This window comes from Podarcis pityusensis (genome assembly GCF_964106645.2).
Source record: "Podarcis pityusensis genome assembly, chromosome: 2".
In the NCBI taxonomy this organism is placed as follows: domain Eukaryota; kingdom Metazoa; phylum Chordata; class Lepidosauria; order Squamata; family Lacertidae; genus Podarcis; species Podarcis pityusensis.
Window position 1 is genome coordinate 528,301 of NC_138029.1, and position 23,071 is coordinate 551,371.

The 23,071-nt window shown below is 48.0% G+C and overlaps 1 protein-coding gene across 11 annotated transcripts in view; it reads left to right on the forward strand.

Annotated features, from left to right (window-relative positions):
• The window catches only part of LOC308471843 (olfactory receptor 13H1-like), a 40,210-nt gene that overhangs the window by 1,223 nt on the left and 15,916 nt on the right, over positions 1-23,071 (forward strand). For 6 of the 11 annotated variants that reach the window (XR_013983174.1, XR_013983176.1, XR_013983179.1 and 3 more), the window contains exon 2: positions 2,498-2,573. The exons of 4 other annotated variants lie outside the window; for them this stretch is intronic. Coding sequence is in view for 2 of the 7 variants with exons in the window: in XM_080996129.1 (XP_080852255.1) it covers positions 2,498-2,573 (76 nt within the window). In the remaining 5 variants the exon portion in view is untranslated. Of the gene's footprint in view, positions 1-2,497; positions 2,574-16,796; positions 16,815-23,071 lie in introns of those variants that run through there. One more of the 11 variants, XR_013983175.1, reaches the window with a different exon arrangement.

Sequence of the window (23,071 nt, forward strand, 5' to 3'; positions counted from 1 at the left end):
CCACCAATTACAAAGCAATGCCACAAGAAACTGGAAACCAGTTTTTAAAAAGCAAAACCAGAAACTCAACAAGCATGCAATTTATGGGAGTCCAAAAGCACTTCAAGCAACAGAAATTAACCAACATAGCATACTAGTTTTCACATAGTCTTGGGTTTCTGGTGAATGTGCTTCGTTTGCAGCTGGCTTCATTTCTTTTCCATTGGTTTAGCTTGTTTTTTGGACTTTTGCCTTATTGCTTCTTTTGAGAAGTTTTCTTGTTTTTGCATTCTGGTGGTAATACTTTTGAATGCTTTGGGGGTTTCTGGTGAATCTGCTTTGTTTGGGATTGGTTGGCTTCTTTGTCAGTTTCCATTGATGTTGCTTTTACATGGTTCTTCTGCTTCTTTTCAGTAGGTTTTTGTGTTTTTAGTGGTTGACTTCATTGTTGGAATGGTCATTAGACATTTCTGGTGGTTTTGCTTCATTTCTGGTGGTTTTCCTTTTTTTCTTGGGATTATCAGATCTCATACAAATTAATATTCTCAAAGGTGCAAAACCCAAAAAACCTAGAAATGAAGCAAACTCACCATAAATCCAGCACCCAATCTGTTATGTACTAACCTTGGACCCTAGAATGCAACAACTGATTGGTCTTTTCCTGCAGGCCAATCAGGCTCCAAGAGGGAAGCAGAGTTAGCCAGTCATCGTGTAAATAATGTATATAAAAGCCTGAGGTTGGGGGGGGGGGGCAATAAAGAGCATGAAATACATACAAGACTCTGAGTATATTTCACAATCGTAATTTATATAAAAGAATCTATGAAACGAAAACCACAGAAAAAATTCAACATAATCCCCAAAACAAACCAGAAACAACAGAAACAAACCACATCCACCAAAGATGAGAAAACCAATTGAATAGAACCACAAGAAACCCACGCAGTAAACATCTCAGGGAAAGGCGAAATCACCCCCACACCATGCAAAACTAAGGTTTAACTGGCTTTGGGGTTTCTGCGCAATTTACCTTTTCCCTCTTGTTGGGGGTTTCTGGTGGTATTTCTTCTGCTTCTCACATTTCTGCTTCTTTTCAATTGGTTTTGGGATTCTGGTGAATTTGGATATGATTTGATTGAAGTCTCTGTCTGGCAATTTTCCTTTTTCATGAATTCCTTCCTTGTTGGGTTTCTGGTATCTCACTTTTGGTTTTCACATTTCTCTTAGTTTTGCTACATTTCAGGTAGTTTGCTTATTTTTTGGAATTATCCAGTCTCATAAAAATGAAGCAATATCATTAGAAGCTTAAAAAGCATGAAAAAAACCCCAGGCACTAACCCTAACCCTGAACATCCACCTATCCCCTGCCCTAACCCTGTTATTCTGGTCATCCATCTTGGGGATAACAATCTGGTGAGGTAAATTCAGTTGAGATCACTAAATATCTCCATCAGCTGTGCTTCCTCATCCCTGAGCTTATCATAGTTTGGTTTGGAATGTTGTAGAGGTGCTTATGGAGTGGGGGCAGCCTTCCTAAGAAGGTGGATGGGCAAGACATAAAGCTAATCATTCTACAACGACGTTTGTGTTTGAAAATGTGGCTGCTTATATCCCTCATGGCAGAATTATGTTCTGTGCCCCACAGTTGTATAGACCTGGTGGTATGCATCTTTCTGATTTGGGTTGTGACATGATTCTTAAGGATCTGCAAAGAGCTCTGTTTGAGCACTTGTGTGTTTGTGGGTGGAGGTGAACAAGCACACCTGCCCAGACTTAATTTGATTTGGTTACATTGGTCGAATCTGACTAGTTTTGCCGATCCTCAAGTTGTTATATTTAATAAATACAACCTATTTATCCACTTTTGGTTGTCTTGACTCTTCCTCCTGATGTGCTAGGAACCACTCCGTTTGGGGGGCACTGCAAAACATGCGGTTTTTACTGCAAACATTTTGCCAGACTTTGGCCTTGATTTGGAGTGAATCAGACGATGTTGGGTTTTGGGGTGACCTTATGACCCCTGTCAGTTACTTGGTTTGTCGGGCAAAATGCTACAAAAATGCTACAATGTCTGGCAAAATGCTACAAAACTTTAGCCAGACTTTGGCACCAGTTTGGAGTGAATCGGACAATGTTGGGTTTTGAATATTAATTATGAACCCCGGTTTGATGTATCAATTACTGTGTTTATGGGGTGTTACAAAACGTGGGGGTTTTGCTGCAAAACTTTTGCCAAACATCAGTTTTGATGGGATCCCAGATTTGGGGGTTTGTAGTTAAATGAAGCATTCTTTCAGTGCTTCTCGGGAAATGTGCAGTTTCTGTCAGATCAAACTAATACTACTGGATAAAATTATATGGTTGTTGATTATCAGACAGTTCTCCCATTTATCAAGGAAAACGTCTGTTATGGGTGGCTTTTGCTTGGTGTGTGTGACTGTTGACAGACAGATTTGAAAAGGAACACAGCTTCCTCTGTATGTCTCACAGTAACTTACTGGCCTTTTTGATTATGCAGTCGGCTCACCCAACACTTCCAGCTGGATTCCAAGGACAGGAAATGATTCTGCTAAAGGCTTTCTGTGAATATACCGGTAATTCCAGTTGATTTGTTTTAATGGTCACATAAAGGCACTTTCTTTGGTTATAAAATGATGTTGTGAGTCTTATATCTGAGCAGTCAATAAACTCCCTCCCCCACAGAAACGCTTGTCTTACTTCTTCTTCTTCTTGGCATCCATACTTACATGTTTGTTTAAAGAAAGACTAACCCCACCCCGAACCCCACCTCCAGCTTTCATCTTATTATTCTAGTGACTAGTCAGTGTTCATAGCAACAGTTGCTTTTGTTACTAGACAAACTGCCCTGAAAGACAGTTACTATGAACTACATGTGTCTTCTTGATAGATAAAGTTGTTGCTAGTTTCTGCAAAACACTTCTTTCAACAATCTTTCAACAAGAAATAAATGAATAGGAGGCTGCTCTAAGGAAGAAGTGTGATTACATCTGGAATATCAGACTCTCTGTATTTTTGTTTATTTACTTGATTTAGGGGTGGCTGCTTCACCCCCTGGCTATGCCCATGTCCCCAACTAACTGAGCTTCTTGGGATCATCCTGTCATGCTGTGAGCTACTACATTATCCTGCACTTTACAGAACCTTCCTTAGAGAATAAAAAACTGAGGCAAATTTCCAGTCTAAACAGGCTACACAAAAAGAAACAGCAGCGATGTATGACTTGTGCTTGAGCGCCTGATATCTCAGAAAATCAACATCAGTGTTGGGGTGGGTGGGTCAGGGCATTTCCAAAATGTTATGATAGATGGAACCATGGGTGTAGCCAAGGGGGGGCCAAATAAATAAAAATAAATAAAAATTCATAGCTAACTCACGTTCTGCACCCCCTAACAAAAGGCCTGCCCCCACTAACAAAAATCCTGGCTATGCCCATGGATGGAGCCAACTACAGTAATTCTGGTTTTGTCCCCACCCAGAAGTGTAGCATGTGTGGGCTGTTGGGGGCACAAATGTGGCCCCGTGGGCCCTGGGCACAATTGTGTCAGGGGGCACAAACAGGTAACCCCACAGCAGGCTCCCTCATTGGTGCCTGGCTCCATGTGAGAAGGAGCTGACCTAAGCTGCTGTGCTTCTGCTGGTCACAATTTCACCCAAAATCTGACGTTCTGCATTTCACTCAAAAATGCTGCCAAACTGTTGCAAATGCTCCCCTGAAAGGTTTTTCGGTGGAAACAACAGGGTTTTTATCATCGGAAAAACCCTCGACGTCTTAACTTGCGGAAATTTTTTTTTTAAATAATCCCTAACCCCAACCGCAACCCCTAAACCCTAACCCTAACCCTAATCCTAACCCAATCAAAGCTTATTCATCTTCTTTCTATGCATATGGCAGCAAAAACAACCGTTTTTCCAGTGTTTCGGATTATTTCACTTCACTTTGTGATTTTTGGGTGCACAAAGAACCTGAAACCTGGTGAAAATATCCAATAAAAGCTGACAAGCTACCTCCTCATCGGCCCTACGACTGCACGATTGACCTCCTACCGGGAGCAAAGCTACCAACGGGGAAGCTGTATTCCATGTCTGAGGACGAAATGCAAGAACTCAAGGAGTTCATAGAGCTCAATTTGAAGCGGGGATTCATCCAAGAATCCAAATCAGTAGGGGGCAGTCCCGTGTTCTTCGTGAAGAAAAAAGACACGCCCCAACGGAGACTTGTAGTGGATTTCAGAATTTTAAACTCGAGGACAAAGCCCACTGCATTCCCCATGCCCAAGATAGACGATCTGCTAACAACGGTGAGGAAGGGGAGAATCTTCACCAAGCTGGATCTGCGAGGCGCATACAATCTGATACGCATGCGAGAGGGCGATGAGTGGAAGACGGCCATGTTTACACCCTTAGGCACCTATGAATTTAAGTTATGCCTTTCGGATTACAAAATGGCTCTCACACTTTCCAAAAATTTATGCACCACGTGTTGGTGGGGCTACTCTACAAGAAGTGCGTCTGCTTCCTAGACGACATCCTGATCTTCTCGGAATCGCAGGCAGCTCACGAGGAGGACGTCAGGGAGGTCCTGCAGAGACTAAGGGAGCACAAGCTCTACGCCAAGCTGGAAAAGTGCCAGTTCGACGTGACGGAAGTGGATTTCCTGGGATACAAGCTGTCGGACAAGGGACTCGCCATGGACAGCGCCAAAGTCCGCTCGGTGCTGGACTGGAAGAGCCCACGCAACAGGAAGGAAGTCCAGAAGTTCGTCGGCTTCGCCAATTTCTACCGCAAATTCATCAAGGGGTTTGTGAAGGAGACGGCGGCTATCACGGACACCCTCAGCTCCAAGAAGAAGAAGTTCATCTGGACGGAACAGGCGGAGCAGTCTTTTCAGAGGCTCAAGCGTCTTTTCGCTTCCGAGGAACAGCTGCTGCACGTCAACCCCGGCGACCCGCTGAGGATTGAGACTGACGCATCAGACAGAGCGGTGGGGGCGGTCCTGTTGCAGCAAGATCCGCAAGGGAACTGGAGGCCCTGCGCATTTTACTCCAGGAAGCTCAGCAAGTCGGAGCAGAACTACACAATCTGGGACAGGGAGTTGCTGGCCATTCATGCAGCCTTCAAAGCGTGGCGGCATTTCCTCGTAGGAGCCCGACACACCATGCAAGTTCGCACAGACCATAAAAACCTGGAGTACTGGCGCACGGCGAGGTTCCTGAACCAGAGACACATCCGCTGGGCGGAGTTCTTTGCGGATTTCGATTTCAGGATAGAGTACATCCCGGGAGACAACAACGTCATGGCGGATGCACTTTCCAGGAAACCGCAGTATCTGGAGGAAGCGGCGCCGACGGCAGCTAAACACATTTTCACACCGGCAGTGTGGACGTGCTCTGCAGCCACCGTCGACCTGGACGCGGTACGTCGAGCGCTACAGACGGATCCATTCGCGCAATCCAAGATGGAGGAGGTGCGACGGGGCACAGCGAAGGACGGCGAGTTCCAGATACGTGACGGACTGCTCACCCGCAAAGGGGCGCTCTACGTGCCGGGAGATGACCTGCGCGCGAAAGTCCTGCAGCAGTTGCACGACGCGCCCAGTGCTGGACACTTTGGCAAGGACAAGACGACGGAATTGGTGGCCAGAGACTTTTGGTGGCCCCAGATGCGAGGGGAGGTCGCAGATTACGTCGCCAGGTGTGACACGTGCCAAAGAGCCAAACCAGTGCACAGGAAACCGGCGGGACTGCTGGAACCGCTACAGACGCCGTTCGAACCATGGGAGCAGGTGGCCCTGGACTTTGTCACGGATCTGCCCAGCTCGCGAGGCAAGACAGCGGTTCTTGTGGTCGTAGACCTGTTCACCAAGATGGCGCACTTCATCCCATGCGCGAAGGTAGCCACGGCGGAACAAACTGCCAAGCTGTTCATAGACCACGTGTTCAGGGTTCACGGCTTGCCACGGTCCATCCTGTCTGACAGGGGGCGCCAGTTCATCTCGAGTTTCTGGCAGAAGCTCCTGGGCATCCTGAACGTCAAGATCAACTTAGCGACGGCGCGACACCCGCAGACCAACGGGCAGGCGGAGAGGGTCAACGCCATCATGCAGCAGTATCTACGATGCTACGCGAATCAACAGCCCTCGACCTGGGTGGGCTACCTGCCACTGGCCGAGTTTGCCTACAACAACATGAAGCACGGGTCCACAGGGGTGACACCGTTCTTCGCCAACAATGGGCGGCATCCCAGAACCTTCCCGGGGTTTGAGAAGAAGGGGGAGGGGGAGTCACGAGGGGGAGCTGAGCACTTGGCAGCAGAGTTACAGGAGGTCCATGAGCAGCTCAGGAGGCACTTGGAACTAGCCAAACACGCCTACAAAGTGCAGGCAGACAAGCACAGGAGGGTAGGGGAAGACATCCAGGTGGGGGACTGGGTATGGCTAGCGGCCCAGGCAGTGCCGGCCAAATCATTAGCCAAGCAGAAGCTAGGACACAAGCAGTTGGGGCCTTACCAAGTGGAGACACAAATCAATCCAGTAGCCTTCAGGTTGGCGCTTCTGGAGGGTTCCAGGATGCACCCGGTCTTTCATAGGTCGGTGCTCACACCCTACAAGGCACCACACAGGTTTCAGGCACAAGGGTCAGCACCAGCCCCAAGCAGAAAATCACCTGCAGGGGGGGAGTCACAGAGGGTGACGCCAATCAACGAGGTCACGGAGATTTTGGACTCGAGATGGGGGGAAGAGGGAGTAGAATATTTCCTCGCCAGGGAGGGTACCCCGGCTAGCGCCAACAGATGGGTACCGGACTATGCCCTGGAAGAGCGCTATCTCAAGGACGAGTTTCATGCACTCTTCCCCCAAAAACCCATGCCAGCAGATTTTTTCGACGACTGGCTTTTCACACCCACACTTTCGGCCAGCACGTTCCAGGGGTTCTCATCAGACGAGGAGGCGGAGCCGGGATGGAGCACACCAAGGGGATCTTGTTCGGGGGTCGACACAGACCGCTCCTATTGGTGGGACGATCAACCGGAGGAGCAATGGAGGCGGAAATGGTTGAGGGGACCTTGGCACGCAGAGTCACCCGAGGTATCGGAGGGTGGGACAAACATGGACGAGTGGGGTGAGGCACAGGGGTTTGAGCACGAATGCAAAGAGATGGAAGCGGAGGAGATAGACGTCGATGAACACAGTACGGACTGGCTGGAGCCAGCGGGAGGGCTGCACGACAGGGGCACCGAACAGTATCCAGCTCTCGCCCCCGAAGCACTGGAGCGCCCGGAACCCACGCCCGGAGAGGGGGAGGGGGGAAGGGGGGGCTTCGAGGGGGGGATGGATGTCATGGGCTCAGGGGCTGAGCCACAGGGGAAGGAGGAGATGGAGAGCGAAGGGGAACAATCTGAGGGGAGCTCAGGAGGGTATGCCAGTGATCAGAGAGATTCCATGAGTCTCTCCAGCGAATCAGAGGATTCCCAGAAGGGGGCCCCCAGAGGCAGGGCAAGGGGGGCCAGTGGGGAGTCTCCAAGCGGCAGCTGGAAATCAGGGGTAGCTTCCCCACCCGAGCGTAGCGGGGGGGAAGAATCCCAAGGATTAAAACAAGAGCCTCCTGCAGGAGGAGAGAGTGAGGCTGGACTGACCACGCCTCCGTCAGAGAGTGGAGGGGCGGAGGGAAGAGCAGGTCCGGCCAGCCTCCCTGAAGGAGAAAGCAGTGAGGGGAGCAGTGTAGCCGTTAGGAGGAAAGTAGGCGGCTGAGCGCGCGCGCCAAGTTCAAATGTGGAGGCGCGCGGGCCAGCAGAAAACCCGGATTGGGAGCCAGGTCCTAAAGCCCGCCGGAAGGGTGGGGAGGAGTCAGAAGAATCCGCCTCCGAAGAAAGTAGGAAGGAGGTAACCCCAGAGGACAGGAGGACCCGGAGGAGAAAGGAGCAGAAGCAGGAGAGGAAGAGGTGGAGCAAAGCTCGGGTCTTGAACTGGTGTAGGGGAGGGGAGGAGTCAGACGGAGCTTCGCCGGTCTAAGGACTCAGACGTAGCGCTGCGCGCCATGGATGTCAAACCAACAATGAACCACAATAAAGACTTTTGTTTATAAAGAGCAACTGGCGTTGGTCCTCTGTGAGCTACTTGCACTTTTATCTACTTGCACTTTGATGTGCTTTCGAACTGCTACGTTGGCAGGAGCTGGGACCATGCAACCGGAGCTCACCCCATCGTTGGAATTCGAACCCCCCAACCTTCTGATCGGCAAGCCCTAGGCTCTGTGGTTTAACCCACAGCGCCTCCCGCGTCCCCTTTCTTTTTTTAAAAATTACTTTTTTATTCAAAATTAAAACAAAACGTATTATCCAGAAACATATCATCCTTATTTCCCCCTTTTTTCCTCCCTCCCTCCCTCCCCCCCTCCCCCCACAGGACCCACCCACCCCCACCCTTCGACTCCCCTCAGTTCCAGTCTTTGATTTCTCTAAAAATGTTGTTTTTTGCATGTTACACAGTTGTATTTATCCTCAAACTGTTTAAGTAATAATTATCAATAAGAAGTTTGTGAATGTTTATTCAACCAGCCAAGGAGTCCAGTTCGCTTTGTTGTGTCTTCAAATACTTTGTAAAGGGTTTCCATTCATCTTTAAAGTCACAGTTATCCTTGTGCTGTAGCTTGTATGTCAGTTTTGCCAGTTCTGCATAGTCCATCAATTTTTTTGCCATGATTCTTTAGTTGGGGTTTCTTCAGTCTTCCATCCTTGTGCTATTAAAACTCTCACGGCCGTTGTCGCATACATGAAGATGTTTTTCAGCTTTTTTGGCAGATCTTTCCCTACAATCCCTAATAAAAATGCTTCAGGTTTTTAAACAAATGTTAAATGGAACATTTTCTTCAATTCGTTATTGTCAGCGCTGCCTCAGGTCCTAGCTCACAGAGGACCAACGCCAGTTGCTCTTTATAAACAAAAGTCTTTATTGTGGTTCATTGTTGGTTTGACATCCATGGCGCGCAGCGCTACGTCTGAGTCCTTAGACCGGCGAAGCTCCGTCTGACTCCTCCCCTCCCCTACACCAGTTCAAGACCCGAGCTTTGCTCCACCTCTTCCTCTCCTGCTTCTGCTCCTTTCTCCTCCGGGTCCTCCTGTCCTCTGGGGTTACCTCCTTCCTACTTTCTTCGGAGGCGGATTCTTCTGACTCCTCCCCACCCTTCCGGCAGGCTTTAGGACCTGGCTCCCAATCCGGGTTTTCTGCTGGCCCGCGCGCCTCCACATTTGAACTTGGCGCGCGCGCCCAGCCGCCTACTTTCCTCCTAACGGCTACACTGCTCCCCTCACTGCTTTCTCCTTCAGGGAGGCTGGCCGGACCTGCTCTTCCCTCCGCCCCTCCACTCTCTGACGGAGGCGTGGTCAGTCCAGCCTCACTCTCTCCTCCTGCAGGAGGCTCTTGTTTTAATCCTTGGGATTCTTCCCCCCCGCTACGCTCGGGTGGGGAAGCTACCCCTGATTTCCAGCTGCCGCTTGGAGACTCCCCACTGGCCCCCCTTGCCCTGCCTCTGGGGGCCCCCTTCTGGGAATCCTCTGATTCGCTGGAGAGACTCATGGAATCTCTCTGATCACTGGCATACCTTCCTGAGCTCCCCTCAGATTGTTCCCCTTCGCTCTCCATCTCCTCCTTCCCCTGTGGCTCAGCCCCTGAGCCCATGACATCCATCCCCCCCTCGAAGCCCCCCCTTCCCCCCTCCCCCTCTCCGGGCGTGGGTTCCGGGCGCTCCAGTGCTTCGGGAGCGAGAGCTGGATACTGTTCGGTGCCCCTGTCGTGCAGCCCTCCCGCTGGCTCCAGCCAGTCCGTACTGTGTTCATCGACGTCTATCTCCTCCGCTTCCATCTCTTTGCATTCGTGCTCAAACCCCTGTGCCTCACCCCACTCGTCCATGTTTGTCCCACCCTCCGATACCTCGGGTGACTCTGCGTGCCAAGGTCCCCTCAACCATTTCCGCCTCCATTGCTCCTCCGGTTGATCGTCCCACCAATAGGAGCGGTCTGTGTCGACCCCCGAACAAGATCCCCTTGGTGTGCTCCATCCCGGCTCCGCCTCCTCGTCTGATGAGAACCCCTGGAACGTGCTGGCCGAAAGTGTGGGTGTGAAAAGCCAGTCGTCGAAAAAATCTGCTGGCATGGGTTTTTGGGGGAAGAGTGCATGAAACTCGTCCTTGAGATAGCGCTCTTCCAGGGCATAGTCCGGTACCCATCTGTTGGCGCTAGCCGGGGTACCCTCCCTGGCGAGGAAATATTCTACTCCCTCTTCCCCCCATCTTGAGTCCAAAATCTCCGTGACCTCGTTGATTGGTGTCACCCTCTGTGACTCCCCCCCTGCAGGTGATTTTCTGCTTGGGGCTGGTGCTGACCCTTGTGCCTGAAACCTGTGTGGTGCCTTGTAGGGTGTGAGCACCGACCTATGAAAGACCGGGTGCATCCTGGAACCCTCCGGAAGCGCCAACCTGAAGGCTACTGGATTGATTTGTGTCTCCACTTGGTAAGGCCCCAACTGCTTGTGTCCTAGCTTCTGCTTGGCTAACGATCTGGCCGGCACTGCCTGGGCCGCTAGCCATACCCAGTCCCCCACCTGGATGTCTTCCCCTACCCTCCTGTGCTTGTCTGCCTGCACTTTGTAGGCGTGTTTGGCTAGTTCCAAGTGCCTCCTGAGCTGCTCATGGACCTCCTGTAACTCTGCTGCCAAGTGCTCAGCTCCCCCTCGTGACTCCCCCTCCCCCTTCTTCTCAAACCCCGGGAAGGTTCTGGGATGCCGCCCATTGTTGGCGAAGAACGGTGTCACCCCTGTGGACCCGTGCTTCGTGTTGTTGTAGGCAAACTCGGCCAGCGGCAGGTAGTCCACCCAGGTCGAGGGCTGTTGATTCGCGTAGCATCGTAGATACTGCTGCATGATGGCGTTGACCCTCTCCGCCTGCCCGTTGGTCTGCGGGTGTCGCGCCGACGCTAAGTTGATCTTGACGTTCAGGATGCCCAGGAGCTTCTGCCAGAAACTCGAGATGAACTGGCGCCCCCTGTCAGACAGGATGGACCGTGGCAAGCCGTGAACCCTGAACACGTGGTCTATGAACAGCTTGGCAGTTTGTTCCGCCGTGGCTACCTTCGCGCATGGGATGAAGTGCGCCATCTTGGTGAACAGGTCTACGACCACAAGAACCGCTGTCTTGCCTCGCGAGCTGGGCAGATCCGTGACAAAGTCCAGGGCCACCTGCTCCCATGGTTCGAACGGCGTCTGTAGCGGTTCCAGCAGTCCCGCCGGTTTCCTGTGCACTGGTTTGGCTCTTTGGCACGTGTCACACCTGGCGACGTAATCTGCGACCTCCCCTCGCATCTGGGGCCACCAAAAGTCTCTGGCCACCAATTCCGCCGTCTTGTCCTTGCCAAAGTGTCCAGCACTGGGCGCGTCGTGCAACTGCTGCAGGACTTTCGCGCGCAGGTCATCTCCCGGCACGTAGAGCGCCCCTTTGCGGGTGAGCAGTCCGTCACGTATCTGGAACTCGCCGTCCTTCGCTGTGCCCCGTCGCACCTCCTCCATCTTGGATTGCGCGAATGGATCCGTCTGTAGCGCTCGACGTACCGCGTCCAGGTCGATGGTGGCTGCAGAGCACGTCCACACTGCCGGTGTGAAAATGTGTTTAGCTGCCGCCGGCGCCGCTTCCTCCAGATACTGCGGTTTCCTGGAAAGTGCATCCGCCATGACGTTGTTGTCTCCCGGGATGTACTCTATCCTGAAGTCGAAATCCGCAAAGAACTCCGCCCAGCGGATGTGTCTCTGGTTCAGGAACCTCGCCGTGCGCCAGTACTCCAGGTTTTTATGGTCTGTGCGAACTTGCATGGTGTGTCGGGCTCCTACGAGGAAATGCCGCCACGCTTTGAAGGCTGCATGAATGGCCAGCAACTCCCTGTCCCAGATTGTGTAGTTCTGCTCCGACTTGCTGAGCTTCCTGGAGTAAAATGCGCAGGGCCTCCAGTTCCCTTGCGGATCTTGCTGCAACAGGACCGCCCCCACCGCTCTGTCTGATGCGTCAGTCTCAATCCTCAGCGGGTCGCCGGGGTTGACGTGCAGCAGCTGTTCCTCGGACGCGAAAAGACGCTTGAGCCTCTGAAAAGACTGCTCCGCCTGTTCCGTCCAGATGAACTTCTTCTTCTTGGAGCTGAGGGTGTCCGTGATAGCCGCCGTCTCCTTCGCAAACCCCTTGATGAATTTGCGGTAGAAATTGGCGAAGCCGACGAACTTCTGGACTTCCTTCTTGCTGCGTGGGCTCTTCCAGTCCAGCACCGAGCGGACTTTGGCGCTGTCCATGGCGAGTCCCTTGTCTGACAGCTTGTATCCCAGGGAATCCACTTCCGTCACGTTGAACTGGCACTTTTCCAGCTTGGCGTAGAGCTTGTGCTCCCTTAGTCTCTGCAGGACCTCCCTGACGTCCTCCTCGTGAGCTGCCTGCGATTCCGAGAAGATCAGGATGTCGTCTAGGAAGCAGACGCACTTCTTGTAGAGTAGCCCCACCAACACGTGGTGCATAAATTTTTGGAAAGTGTGAGAGCCATTTTGTAATCCGAAAGGCATAACTTTGTATTCATAGGTGCCTAAGGGTGTAAACATGGCCGTCTTCCACTCATCGCCCTCTCACATGCGTATCAGATTGTATGCGCCTCGCAGATCCAGCTTGGTGAAGATTCTCCCCTTCCTCACCGTTGTTAGCAGATCGTCTATCTTGGGCATGGGGAATGCAGTGGGCTTTGTCCTCGAGTTTAAAATTCTGAAATCCACTACAAGTCTCCGTTGGGGCGTGTCTTTTTTCTTCACGAAGAACATGGGACTGCCCCCTACTGATTTGGATTCTTGGATGAATCCCCGCTTCAAATTGAGCTCTATGAACTCCTTGAGTTCTTGCATTTCGTCCTCAGACATGGAATACAGCTTCCCCGTTGGTAGCTTCGCTCCCGGTAGGAGGTCAATCGTGCAGTCGTAGGGCCGATGAGGAGGTAGCTTGTCAGCTTCTTTCTCGCAGAAAACATCCAAAAACTCCTTGTACTTGTTGGGTACCGCCTGCACCATGCCGAGATGTAGCTGTTGTGCATCCTCCTTTCCCTCCTCTTCCTGACTGGTCTGGATGCAATGTTCCGCGCAGTAAGAGGAGCAGAAGGTCAGTTGCCTCTGGTACCAGGCTAGCGCTGGGCTGTGCCTATCCAGCCAACTCATGCCCAACACTATGGGCGTTTCGGATAGGTGGGTGACATTGAAACTGATAACTTCGCGGTGATTCCCAATTTGCATCACCATAGGTGGTGTCTGCTGTACCACTTGCCCCCCCAGCAGCTTCCTGCCATCGACTGTGACGACGTTCAGGGGCATCGTGGCAGGTAGGAGTGCTATGCTGTGCTGCTTGACAAATTCCACCCCCACAAAGTCTGCATTGCTGCCAGAATCGATGGTAATAGGAACCTCCAAGATGAATCCATTGGGCAGTTGAAGTGATGCAGTGAGCTGCACCACTGGTTTGGGCGGGAGGGGGTCTTTGGGCTTCAGAATCTCTGGGGACTGCTTCAAAACCTTGCCTGGCTGGGCCCCAGTGCCTCTGCTTCCAACCAGGCTTGGTCGTTTCCCTGCTGTTCCCCCTCCTGCTGAATTCCCCCTTTAATAATTGCGGAGGCTGCAGTGTGCTTCTGGATCCTCTGGGGACACTCTTTGACCATGTGTTGTGCACTGTCGCATAAGAAACACTTCCTGTTCCCTCTAGGATTTTTCGGCTTGACTGCTCCTGGCGTTAGGGCTCTGGCCGCTGTCTGAGCCTTAGCAACACCCAACTCCATTGGTTCTACTCCCTCCCCCAAAGGAGGCGTGGAGTGGGCGCGTCCACTCTCCCTGGGCATGAAAGGAGGTGCTTTGGCCGGTGTGCGTGCTAAGCGACCCTCATCTCTGTTCCATGGGCGTTCCTCCATTCTCACTCCTATTGTGAGTGCTCTCTGGACCACTTCTGCAGTGGTGCTAGGTCTATCGCCCCTGGCCAGCTCATCTTTCACGGAAGCGTTTAGCCCCTCCCAGAAGAGATCTCTTACAACCACAGAGTCCTTTTCCCAGCGCAGCGTATTTACCAACGCAAAAAACCGGGCATGGTATTGTCTTACTGTTGCCTTCCCCTGCCGCAAACCGTGCATCTCCTTTCTAGCCACGTCCACATCAGTGGTTGATTGGAAACAAGCGTCCATAGCCTTTATAAAGGCGTCCGCATTCTGGAGGGCTGGATCATTGTCGTGCCATAAATTGCGCAGCCAGGATCTTGCTTCTCCATGCAAGTGCGTTATGATAAATCCTGCTTTCTCCTCCTCATCTCTAAAGTCTTTCCGAAGCAGCCTGAGCGCAAAAACTACATCTGCTCTGAAGTTAGGATACTGCTGCAGGTCTCCGTCAAAGTGGGCTACTAGGCTGCCCCCCCTCTTTCCGAGGCCAATTCCCTCTGTTGATCTGGGTCCCGGCAGCCCCTCCTTGCCCAATCTTTCCCACCTGGTCTGCAGATCCTCGCAGAACTTCGCTGCTTCCTCCTCTCTCTTCCTGGAAACTGCCAGTTCTGCGTAAAGCGCCTCAACTGCTTTTTCCAGCTGTTCCATCTTCCCTTCTGAAGTCATCTTTGTCTCTCTTCGTGAGCTCGCAAAACACCAAGTTTTGCCCCTCGCTGCGCCAACTCGCGCTGCGAGGGTTAACTTTTAGCTGGGACGGAGCTTACTGTCAGCGCTGCCTCAGGTCCTAGCTCACAGAGGACCAACGCCAGTTGCTCTTTATAAACAAAAGTCTTTATTGTGGTTCATTGTTGGTTTGACATCCATGGCGCGCAGCGCTACGTCTGAGTCCTTAGACCGGCGAAGCTCCGTCTGACTCCTCCCCTCCCCTACACCAGTTCAAGACCCGAGCTTTGCTCCACCTCTTCCTCTCCTGCTTCTGCTCCTTTCTCCTCCGGGTCCTCCTGTCCTCTGGGGTTACCTCCTTCCTACTTTCTTCGGAGGTGGATTCTTCTGACTCCTCCCCACCCTTCCGGCGGGCTTTAGGACCTGGCTCCCAATCCGGGTTTTCTGCTGGCCCGCGCGCCTCCACATTTGAACTTGGCGCGCGCGCCCAGCCGCCTACTTTCCTCCTAACGGCTACACTGCTCCCCTCACTGCTTTCTCCTTCAGGGAGGCTGGCCGGACCTGCTCTTCCCTCCGCCCCTCTACTCTCTGACGGAGGCGTGGTCAGTCCAGCCTCACTCTCTCCTCCTGCAGGAGGCTCTTGTTTTAATCCTTGGGATTCTTCCCCCCCGCTACGCTCGGGTGGGGAAGCTACCCCTGATTTCCAGCTGCCGCTTGGAGACTCCCCACTGGCCCCCCTTGCCCTGCCTCTGGGGGCCCCCTTCTGGGAATCCTCTGATTCGCTGGAGAGACTCATGGAATCTCTCTGATCACTGGCATACCCTCCTGAGCTCCCCTCAGATTGTTCCCCTTCGCTCTCCATCTCCTCCTTCCCCTGTGGCTCAGCCCCTGAGCCCATGACAGTTATATATCATTTCCCAAATTTTTTAAATTACCTTACAATCCCACCACATATGATAAAATGTCCTCTCCTTTTCTTTACACTTCCAATGTAGATTTGAACTAGTTTTGTACATTTCCCCTAACTGCACTGGTGTTATATACCATCTGTACATCATCTTCATGTAATTCTCCTTCAGTAGGGAACAATCTGTAAATTTTAAATCAGTTTTCCATAATTTTTCCCAGTCTTCCATCATAATGTTGTGACCTACATCTTGGGCCCATTTAATCATAACTGATTTTACCTCTTCATCTTTCGTCTCCCATTCTAATAGTATGCTGTATACGGCCTTCAGTAATTTCACTTTCCCTTCAATCACTTCCGTTTGAAACCTAGATCTTGTATAACTAAATCCTTTCTTGCTGTCTTCTTTATGTGTTTCATATAGTTGTCGATAATGCAACCAACTCTGAAAGTGGTCTTTGATCTCATCATAATCTCTTAATTTCCATTTTCCATCATGTTCCTTTAATAAATCAACATATGTGAGTCATTTTCCTTTCTTTCCAAGTGGTTTGAGCAGTAATGCTTCATGTGGTGAAAGTCTTTTGTTTCAATAAGTCTTTGTATCTCTCCCATACTCTCATTAGTGATTTCCTGATTATATGGTTGTAAAAACTTCTATGAACCTTCCCTTTCCCGTACCATAAGTATGTGTGCCAGCCGAATCTGTTGTCATGTCCTTCCAGTTCTAATGCCTCTTGCTTAATCCAATCTCATCCAGTCCCTGATCCATACCAAACAAACAGATTCATAATACAATTTAAGGTCTGGGAGGGCAAACCTGCCTCTTTTATGTCTGTAAGTGTTTTATGTTTTATCCTTGGCCTTTTGCCCCCCCCAGATAGATTTTGAAATCTCCTTCTGCCATTTTTTAAAACATTCATCTTTTGGGATGACTGGTATGGGTTGAAAAAGAAATAGCATTTTTGGGGGGGCCGCTAGGGGCACTTTGGAAGATGGCCGGCAATACCATCTCTCTGGCTCACATGAGGTAATTAAGAGGCTAATGATGGGAGTAAATTAGCCTCCCCATTTTCCCAGGGGATGGGAAAACGCTGCCTCGTCCGCAGTTGCCAATAAATCACCCCCGAGTTCGAAAGACTTTTGGATCAGCGTGAAAATCCACACAGGACTATAACAATGTTTGCTTCAACTTGCTTGTGGAGATAACTCAGAGGTTATTAAGAAGAAAAATAATAACAACAAGAAGATTGGAAGACGGAGACTTCCGGGCTGGTGCCTCGGGTAATGGCGGAATTCCTCTGATCGGGAGGAATTTGCCCCGTGGGAATCTGGGTCTGGCCGCCACGGCGAAGGCGGAGACCCACAAAAAATCACAGGCGGGAGAAGCCTGTGAGCGTGGGATTCGGCGGGCACCCTTTGCGCCTCCCCTACTCGCGGGGAAACCCAGCTTCGGGGGCGACGTGGGGTGAGCGGTGCGGTGCTTTGAATCATCTGCTTCTTCCACGGAGCGAAGCCGCATAGCTGTTGCCAGAGAGCGCTGACTTTTTCCTGTGGACAATTTGACTTTAAAGTAATTACCTGCGAGTAGAGCTGAAGCAGGAGAATTGGATTTTTAAAAGTTTAATTTGGTATTGTAACGGGGAGGCTCAATACAGGAAGTCCGCCTTCCCCTTTTGTAAATAGACTGAAGCAATGAGGCTGCAAGCTGAAGCCTTGGAAAGCCTTTTGTAAAAGACTAAATTTCCATTGGTAAAGAACATTAAACCCCCCCTTGGAGGCAGGAGAAGAGGGGGGGAGTTGTGGACTGAGTATGCCTGCAGGAGAGAGCGAAGAGAGCTAAAATACCGCTGCTCTGACCCTGGAAACGGGCTGCTAGCAGGACTGACGTCTTTTGGAATGTTCATTGACAGCGTTTAGAACGTTCATTGACAGCTAGCTAAATAAGAGAAATACATTGTTTCTACTGTCTCTGGCTGCTTCTAAAAAGGAGTAAAAGTAACTGAAAAACTGAAACTAACTTTGGATTGTTTGAACTGTGTTTAAAAGAGGACATTACTGACTAATATAAATAGAAACTGTTTCCCCCTAGTGGAAGCCTTTGAAACTGGTTGGTTTACAAGAGCTGGGTTGGGGGAATTTCCAGCTGCAAGATAAACTGTGAGACTCTGGGACTGACCTTGAATCCTTTAAGTGTTATGGCAAATGGGAAGGAAAAAACAGACCAGTCAGCTGCTGAAAAAACATTAAGGTCTGGGAGGACTTGGCACCAACCCAGGAGAGGCTCAACATCAGGCCCCCCTGCTTCTTCTTCTGCTGCTTCTGTACCAGTATATTTGAAACCAAGAGGAATGTCGACAGAAGAGGCCTTAGCGGTTGCATTAAATAAGATAAATGATTCACTGGAACAGCTTAACAAGAAAGCAGATGCGACAAATGTGAAAGTGGATGTTGCAACCATTAAAATCGACCTAAATACAGAAAGTATAAATAATCTGGGACAAAAGGTGAATACCAATACAGAAACCATCCAGAAATTGATACAGGAATCTACTTTGATATGGCAGACTGCGGAGGAAGCCAGGGAGAAAGCCGTTGCTGCTGAATGTAAAGTAACACAACTGGAGAGAGCGAGAGTCCCAGCCCTACAGAGGGAACTTGATGAACATAAGCTGACGCTTGCTATGATTGAACTTAAAGAAAAACAGACGAATCTGAGGATCAGAGCCCTACCTGAATTGGAGAAGGAAAGTTTGACAGACTTTCTCACACAGGAATTTGCAGACTTTTGGGACTTGGACTTGGGTCAAGAAGAGTTTAGAATTGTGAGGGCCTTCAGACTTGGAAGAGGAGGGAAAAAAGAGAAGAATAGAATAAGAGACTGCTTGATCACCCTTTGAACTAAAGAAGAGAGAGATAGAATCTTGGGTTGGCATTACCAGAAGAACCTAGAAGTACAACAGTCAAGAGTGGAAATTTTTAAAGACGTCCCGAAATATCTTTTGGATCTTAGGCCTAACTACGGAGATATTGTTGCCCTGCTGAGAAGGAACAAAATCATCTTTAGGTGGGAATTCCCCCAAGGTCTATCCTTCAGTTTCAAAGGAAGGAAAATAAAAATAAGATCAGTAGAGGATAAAGTTTTTGCATAAATACGAAGAAGATCTGCAGAAGGGACTTGGAAAAGAGCCAGGAGCATCGGACAGAAGATCATCAGATAGAGGACTAGAGCAAAAAGCATCGAAGATCACCAAACAGGGGAATATTGGATATATCAGCATTATCCTTTGGATTGGATCTCCCAGTGAACGTGTCACCACTACCACCAACAGAAGAAGAGCAAGCATTGGGTGCAGTTGGAGGAATATCAGTGTAATTACATGATGGCGTTGCAGGTTTTGAGCTGGAATGTGAATGGATTAAATTCCCCAGAAAAAAGGCGGAGAGTCTTTCATTTATTGAAAAAAGAACATTTGGACTTGATTTGTTTACAAGAAACACATGTGATAAGGCTACACAGGAAGATATTGAGTAATAAAAGACTGGGCCAAGAATTTATCTCATCAGATAAAGTTAAAAAAAGAGGAGTGGTCCTTTATGCAAAGGAGAGCCTATCACCGAAATTCATATTCAAAGATGACCAAGGAAGATTTGTTACAATTGAAATTCAATCACAAGGAGAGAAATTTCTGATTGTAGGTATTTATGCACCAAATGAAGGAAAATCGGAGTTCTTTTAAGAAGCTACACGAGACTCTGATGGATTATATGGACTATAATATGATCTTGATGGGAGATATGAATGGAGTGATGTCTACAAATATGGACAAGGCACAGAGACAGGTAGTCACCAAAGATGGTAGACTACCAAAAACCTTTTTTGACATGACTGAAAATATGGACTTAGTTGACATTTGGAGAATGAAGAACCCTCTGGGAAGAGAGGGAACCTTCTTCTCTGAGGCTAAAATGACATGGACAAGAATTGACCAAATCTGGGTAACTAGGAGATTGGCTCTGAAGATCAGTAAAGTGGAGATTTGCCCCAAAACTTGTTCCGACCATAATGCTGTGAAGATGGAAATGAAATTGACGCCAATTGGTTCCTTTAGATGGAGGATGAACGACACTTTGTTCAGGAACGAAGCGGTGACCAAGAAGGCCCAAAAAACTCTAAGAGATTATTTCGAGATAAACATGAATACTACAGTGGAAAAAAGAGTAATTTGGGTTATGAGAGGATTCCTAATACAACAGAATGCAATTTGGGTTATGAGAGGATTCCTAATACAACAGAATGCAATTAAGAAGAGAACTCAGAATGAAAAAAAGGATAAAATCCTGGGGAAAATAAAGGAAGGAGAGAAGAAATTGAGAGCAAAACCAAAGTCACAGGAGATCCTGAAAGAGATAAAGTTATACCAAGTACAATATACGAAGCTGATGAATCAGGAAATAGAATGGAAAATTAAACAGATGAGGCAAAAGACATTTGAATCGGCAAATAAGTGTGGAAAATTGTTGGCCTGGCAAATGAAAAAAAGACAAAAACTCAATACTATTACGAATTTGGAAGTGGAAGGAAAGAATATACAGAATCCAGTGGAGATCAGGAAGTGTTTTCAGAGGTATTTCAAACAACTTTATACACAGGAGAAGCAGAAAGAAACGGACATTGATCGATTTTTGAAAATAAATGGACTACACAAAATCTCTCAGGAAAAGCAGCTAATGTTGAATTACAAATAACGGATCAGGAGGTGGAAGGGGCCATCCAGAATATGCAATTAGGTAAATCTCCAGGACCAGTTGGTTTGACTTCAAGATATTACAGATCTTTGAATGAATGGTTAATACAACCATTGAAGGAAGTCTGCAATGAAATATTGGAAGGGAGAAAGGCACCAGAGTCGTGGAAGGAAGCTTACATTACACTTATACCGAAAACAGAGACTGAAAAGACACAGCTCAAGAACTACCGCCCTATATCGCTGCTTAATGTGGATTACAAAATTTTTGCAGATATTTTGGCTAAAAGATTAAAAAAGGTATTAGTAGAAGAAATTCATAAAGACCAAGCGGGCTTCCTCCCGGGCAGACATTTGTCTGACAACATGAGAAATATAATTAATATTCTAGAAAAATTACAAGTGAATATTAATACTAAGGCAGTCTTGATATTTGTGGATGCAGAGAAAGCCTTTGACAACATTTCTTGGAGTTTTATGAAGAAGAATCGACAGGGAATGGGGGTAGGTCAAGGTTTTGAAAATGGTATAGGTGCAATTTATTCAGAACAAAAGGCAAAATTAATTGTGAACAATGTAGTGACAGAAGAGTTTAAGATTGAGAAAGGGACACGACAAGGTTGCCCAATTTCTCCATTGCTTTTTATATCGGTCCTTGAGGTTTTGTTAAATATGATTAGAAAGGACCAAGAGGTTAAAGGTATACAAGTGGGAGCTAAACAGTGCAAATTGAAAGCATTTGCTGATGACTTAGTATTGACTTTACAGGAGCCAGAATCTAGTACCAAAAGGGTATTGGAACTGATTCAAGAATTCGGACAGGTAGCAGGTTTTAAGTTGAACAAGATGAAAACTAAGGTTTTAGAGAAAAACTTAACTGTGAATGAGAGAGAGAAGTTTCAGGAGGAGACAGGACTAACATTGGTTAAGAAAATGAAATATTTAGGGGTTAACATGACTGTCAAAAATGTGAATTTATTTAAGGATAATTATGAAAAATGTTGGATTGAAGTGAAAAAGGATTTAGAAATATGGACAAATTTGAAGTTATCATTGTTAGGCCGAATTGCTGTGATAAAAATGAATGTGTTGCCAAGGATGTTGTTTTTGTTTCAAACATTGCAAATTTTGGATAAGATGGCTTGTTTCAAGATGTGGCAGAAAGATATTTCCAGATTTGTTTGGCAGGGCAAGAAGCCTCGAATAAAATTTAAGATATTAACTGATGCCAAAGAAAGAGGTGGATTTGCCCTGCCAGATCTTAAACTTTATTATGAATCAGCTGCTTTTTGCTGGCTGAGAGAATGGCTGCTTCTTGAAAATACTGACGTGTTGGATTTAGAAGGTTTCAATAATGTATTTGGCTGGCATGCATATTTGTGGTACAATAAGGTAAAAGCACATAAAGCGTTTAAAAATCATATTGTTAGAAAAGCATTGTTTAATGTTTGGATAAGATATAAGGATATGTTAGAAAAGAAAACCCCAAGATGGTTGTCACCAATGGAAGCGAAGGCACAGAAAAAACTCAATATGGAGGCCAAATGGCCGAAATATTGGGAAATTCTGGATCAAGATGGAGACAGAATAAAATTGCAGAGCTTTGAAAAATAGAAAAATAAAGTGCGAGATTGGCTCCATTATTACCAAATAATGGAGGCATACAATTTGGACAAAAAAGTTGGTTTCCAGGTGGAAAAATCAAAATTGGAAACAGAATTGTTAGATCCAAAAATTAAGAATTTGTCAAGAATGTATAACTTGCTGTTGAAATGGAACACTCAGGATGAAATGGTGAATCAGCTATGATTAAATGGGCACAAGATGTTGGACATAACATAATGATGGCCGACTGGGAACAGTTATGGACCACAGGTATGAAATTCACGGCATGTAATGCCCTAAGAGAAAATTTAATGAAAATGATTTATAGGTGGTACATGACACCAGTCAAGCTTGCAAAAATTTACCATTTGCCCGACAATAAATGTTGGAAATGTAATGAGACTGAAGGTACATTCTTTCACCTTTGGTGGACATGCCCAAGGATTAAGACATTCTGGGAGATGATTTATAACAAAATGAAAAAGGTATTCAAATATACCTTCCTGAAGAAAGCAGAGGCCTTTCTCCTGGGCATGGTCGGCCAATTGGTGCCAAAGAAGGATAGAACTTTTTTTATGTATGCAACAAGAGCAGCAAGAATACTCATCGCGAAGTATTGGAAGACACAAGATTTACCCACCCGGGAAGAATGGCAGATGAAGTTGATGGACTATATGGAACTGGCGGAAATGACTGGCAGAATCCGAGACCAGGGAGAAGAGTCGGTGGAAGAAGACTGGAAAAAGTTTAAAGACTATTTACAGAAATACTGTAAAATTAATGAATGTTAGAAAAATGTTGGAATGAAGTTATATGGCTTTAGTAGAAATGTTATAAGGAATTAAGTATAAATAAATAGAGAATTAAAGGGAAAAATAAGGTTAGAATGTGTTAAGATAATTATAGGATAGAAAACAGAGGAAGATGGAAAGGAATTGCTGAAACAATTAACAGAAGTGGAATACAAAAAGGGAGGTGTGAGGAGGTTGTGGAAATAAGTGAATGAAAGATAAGATATTGAAATTGTTTGATGTGTGTCAGCGCTGCCTCAGGTCCTAGCTCACAGAGGACCAACGCCAGTTGCTCTTTATAAACAAAAGTCTTTATTGTGGTTCATTGTTGGTTTGACATCCGTGGCGCGCAGCGCTACGTCTGAGTCCTTAGACCG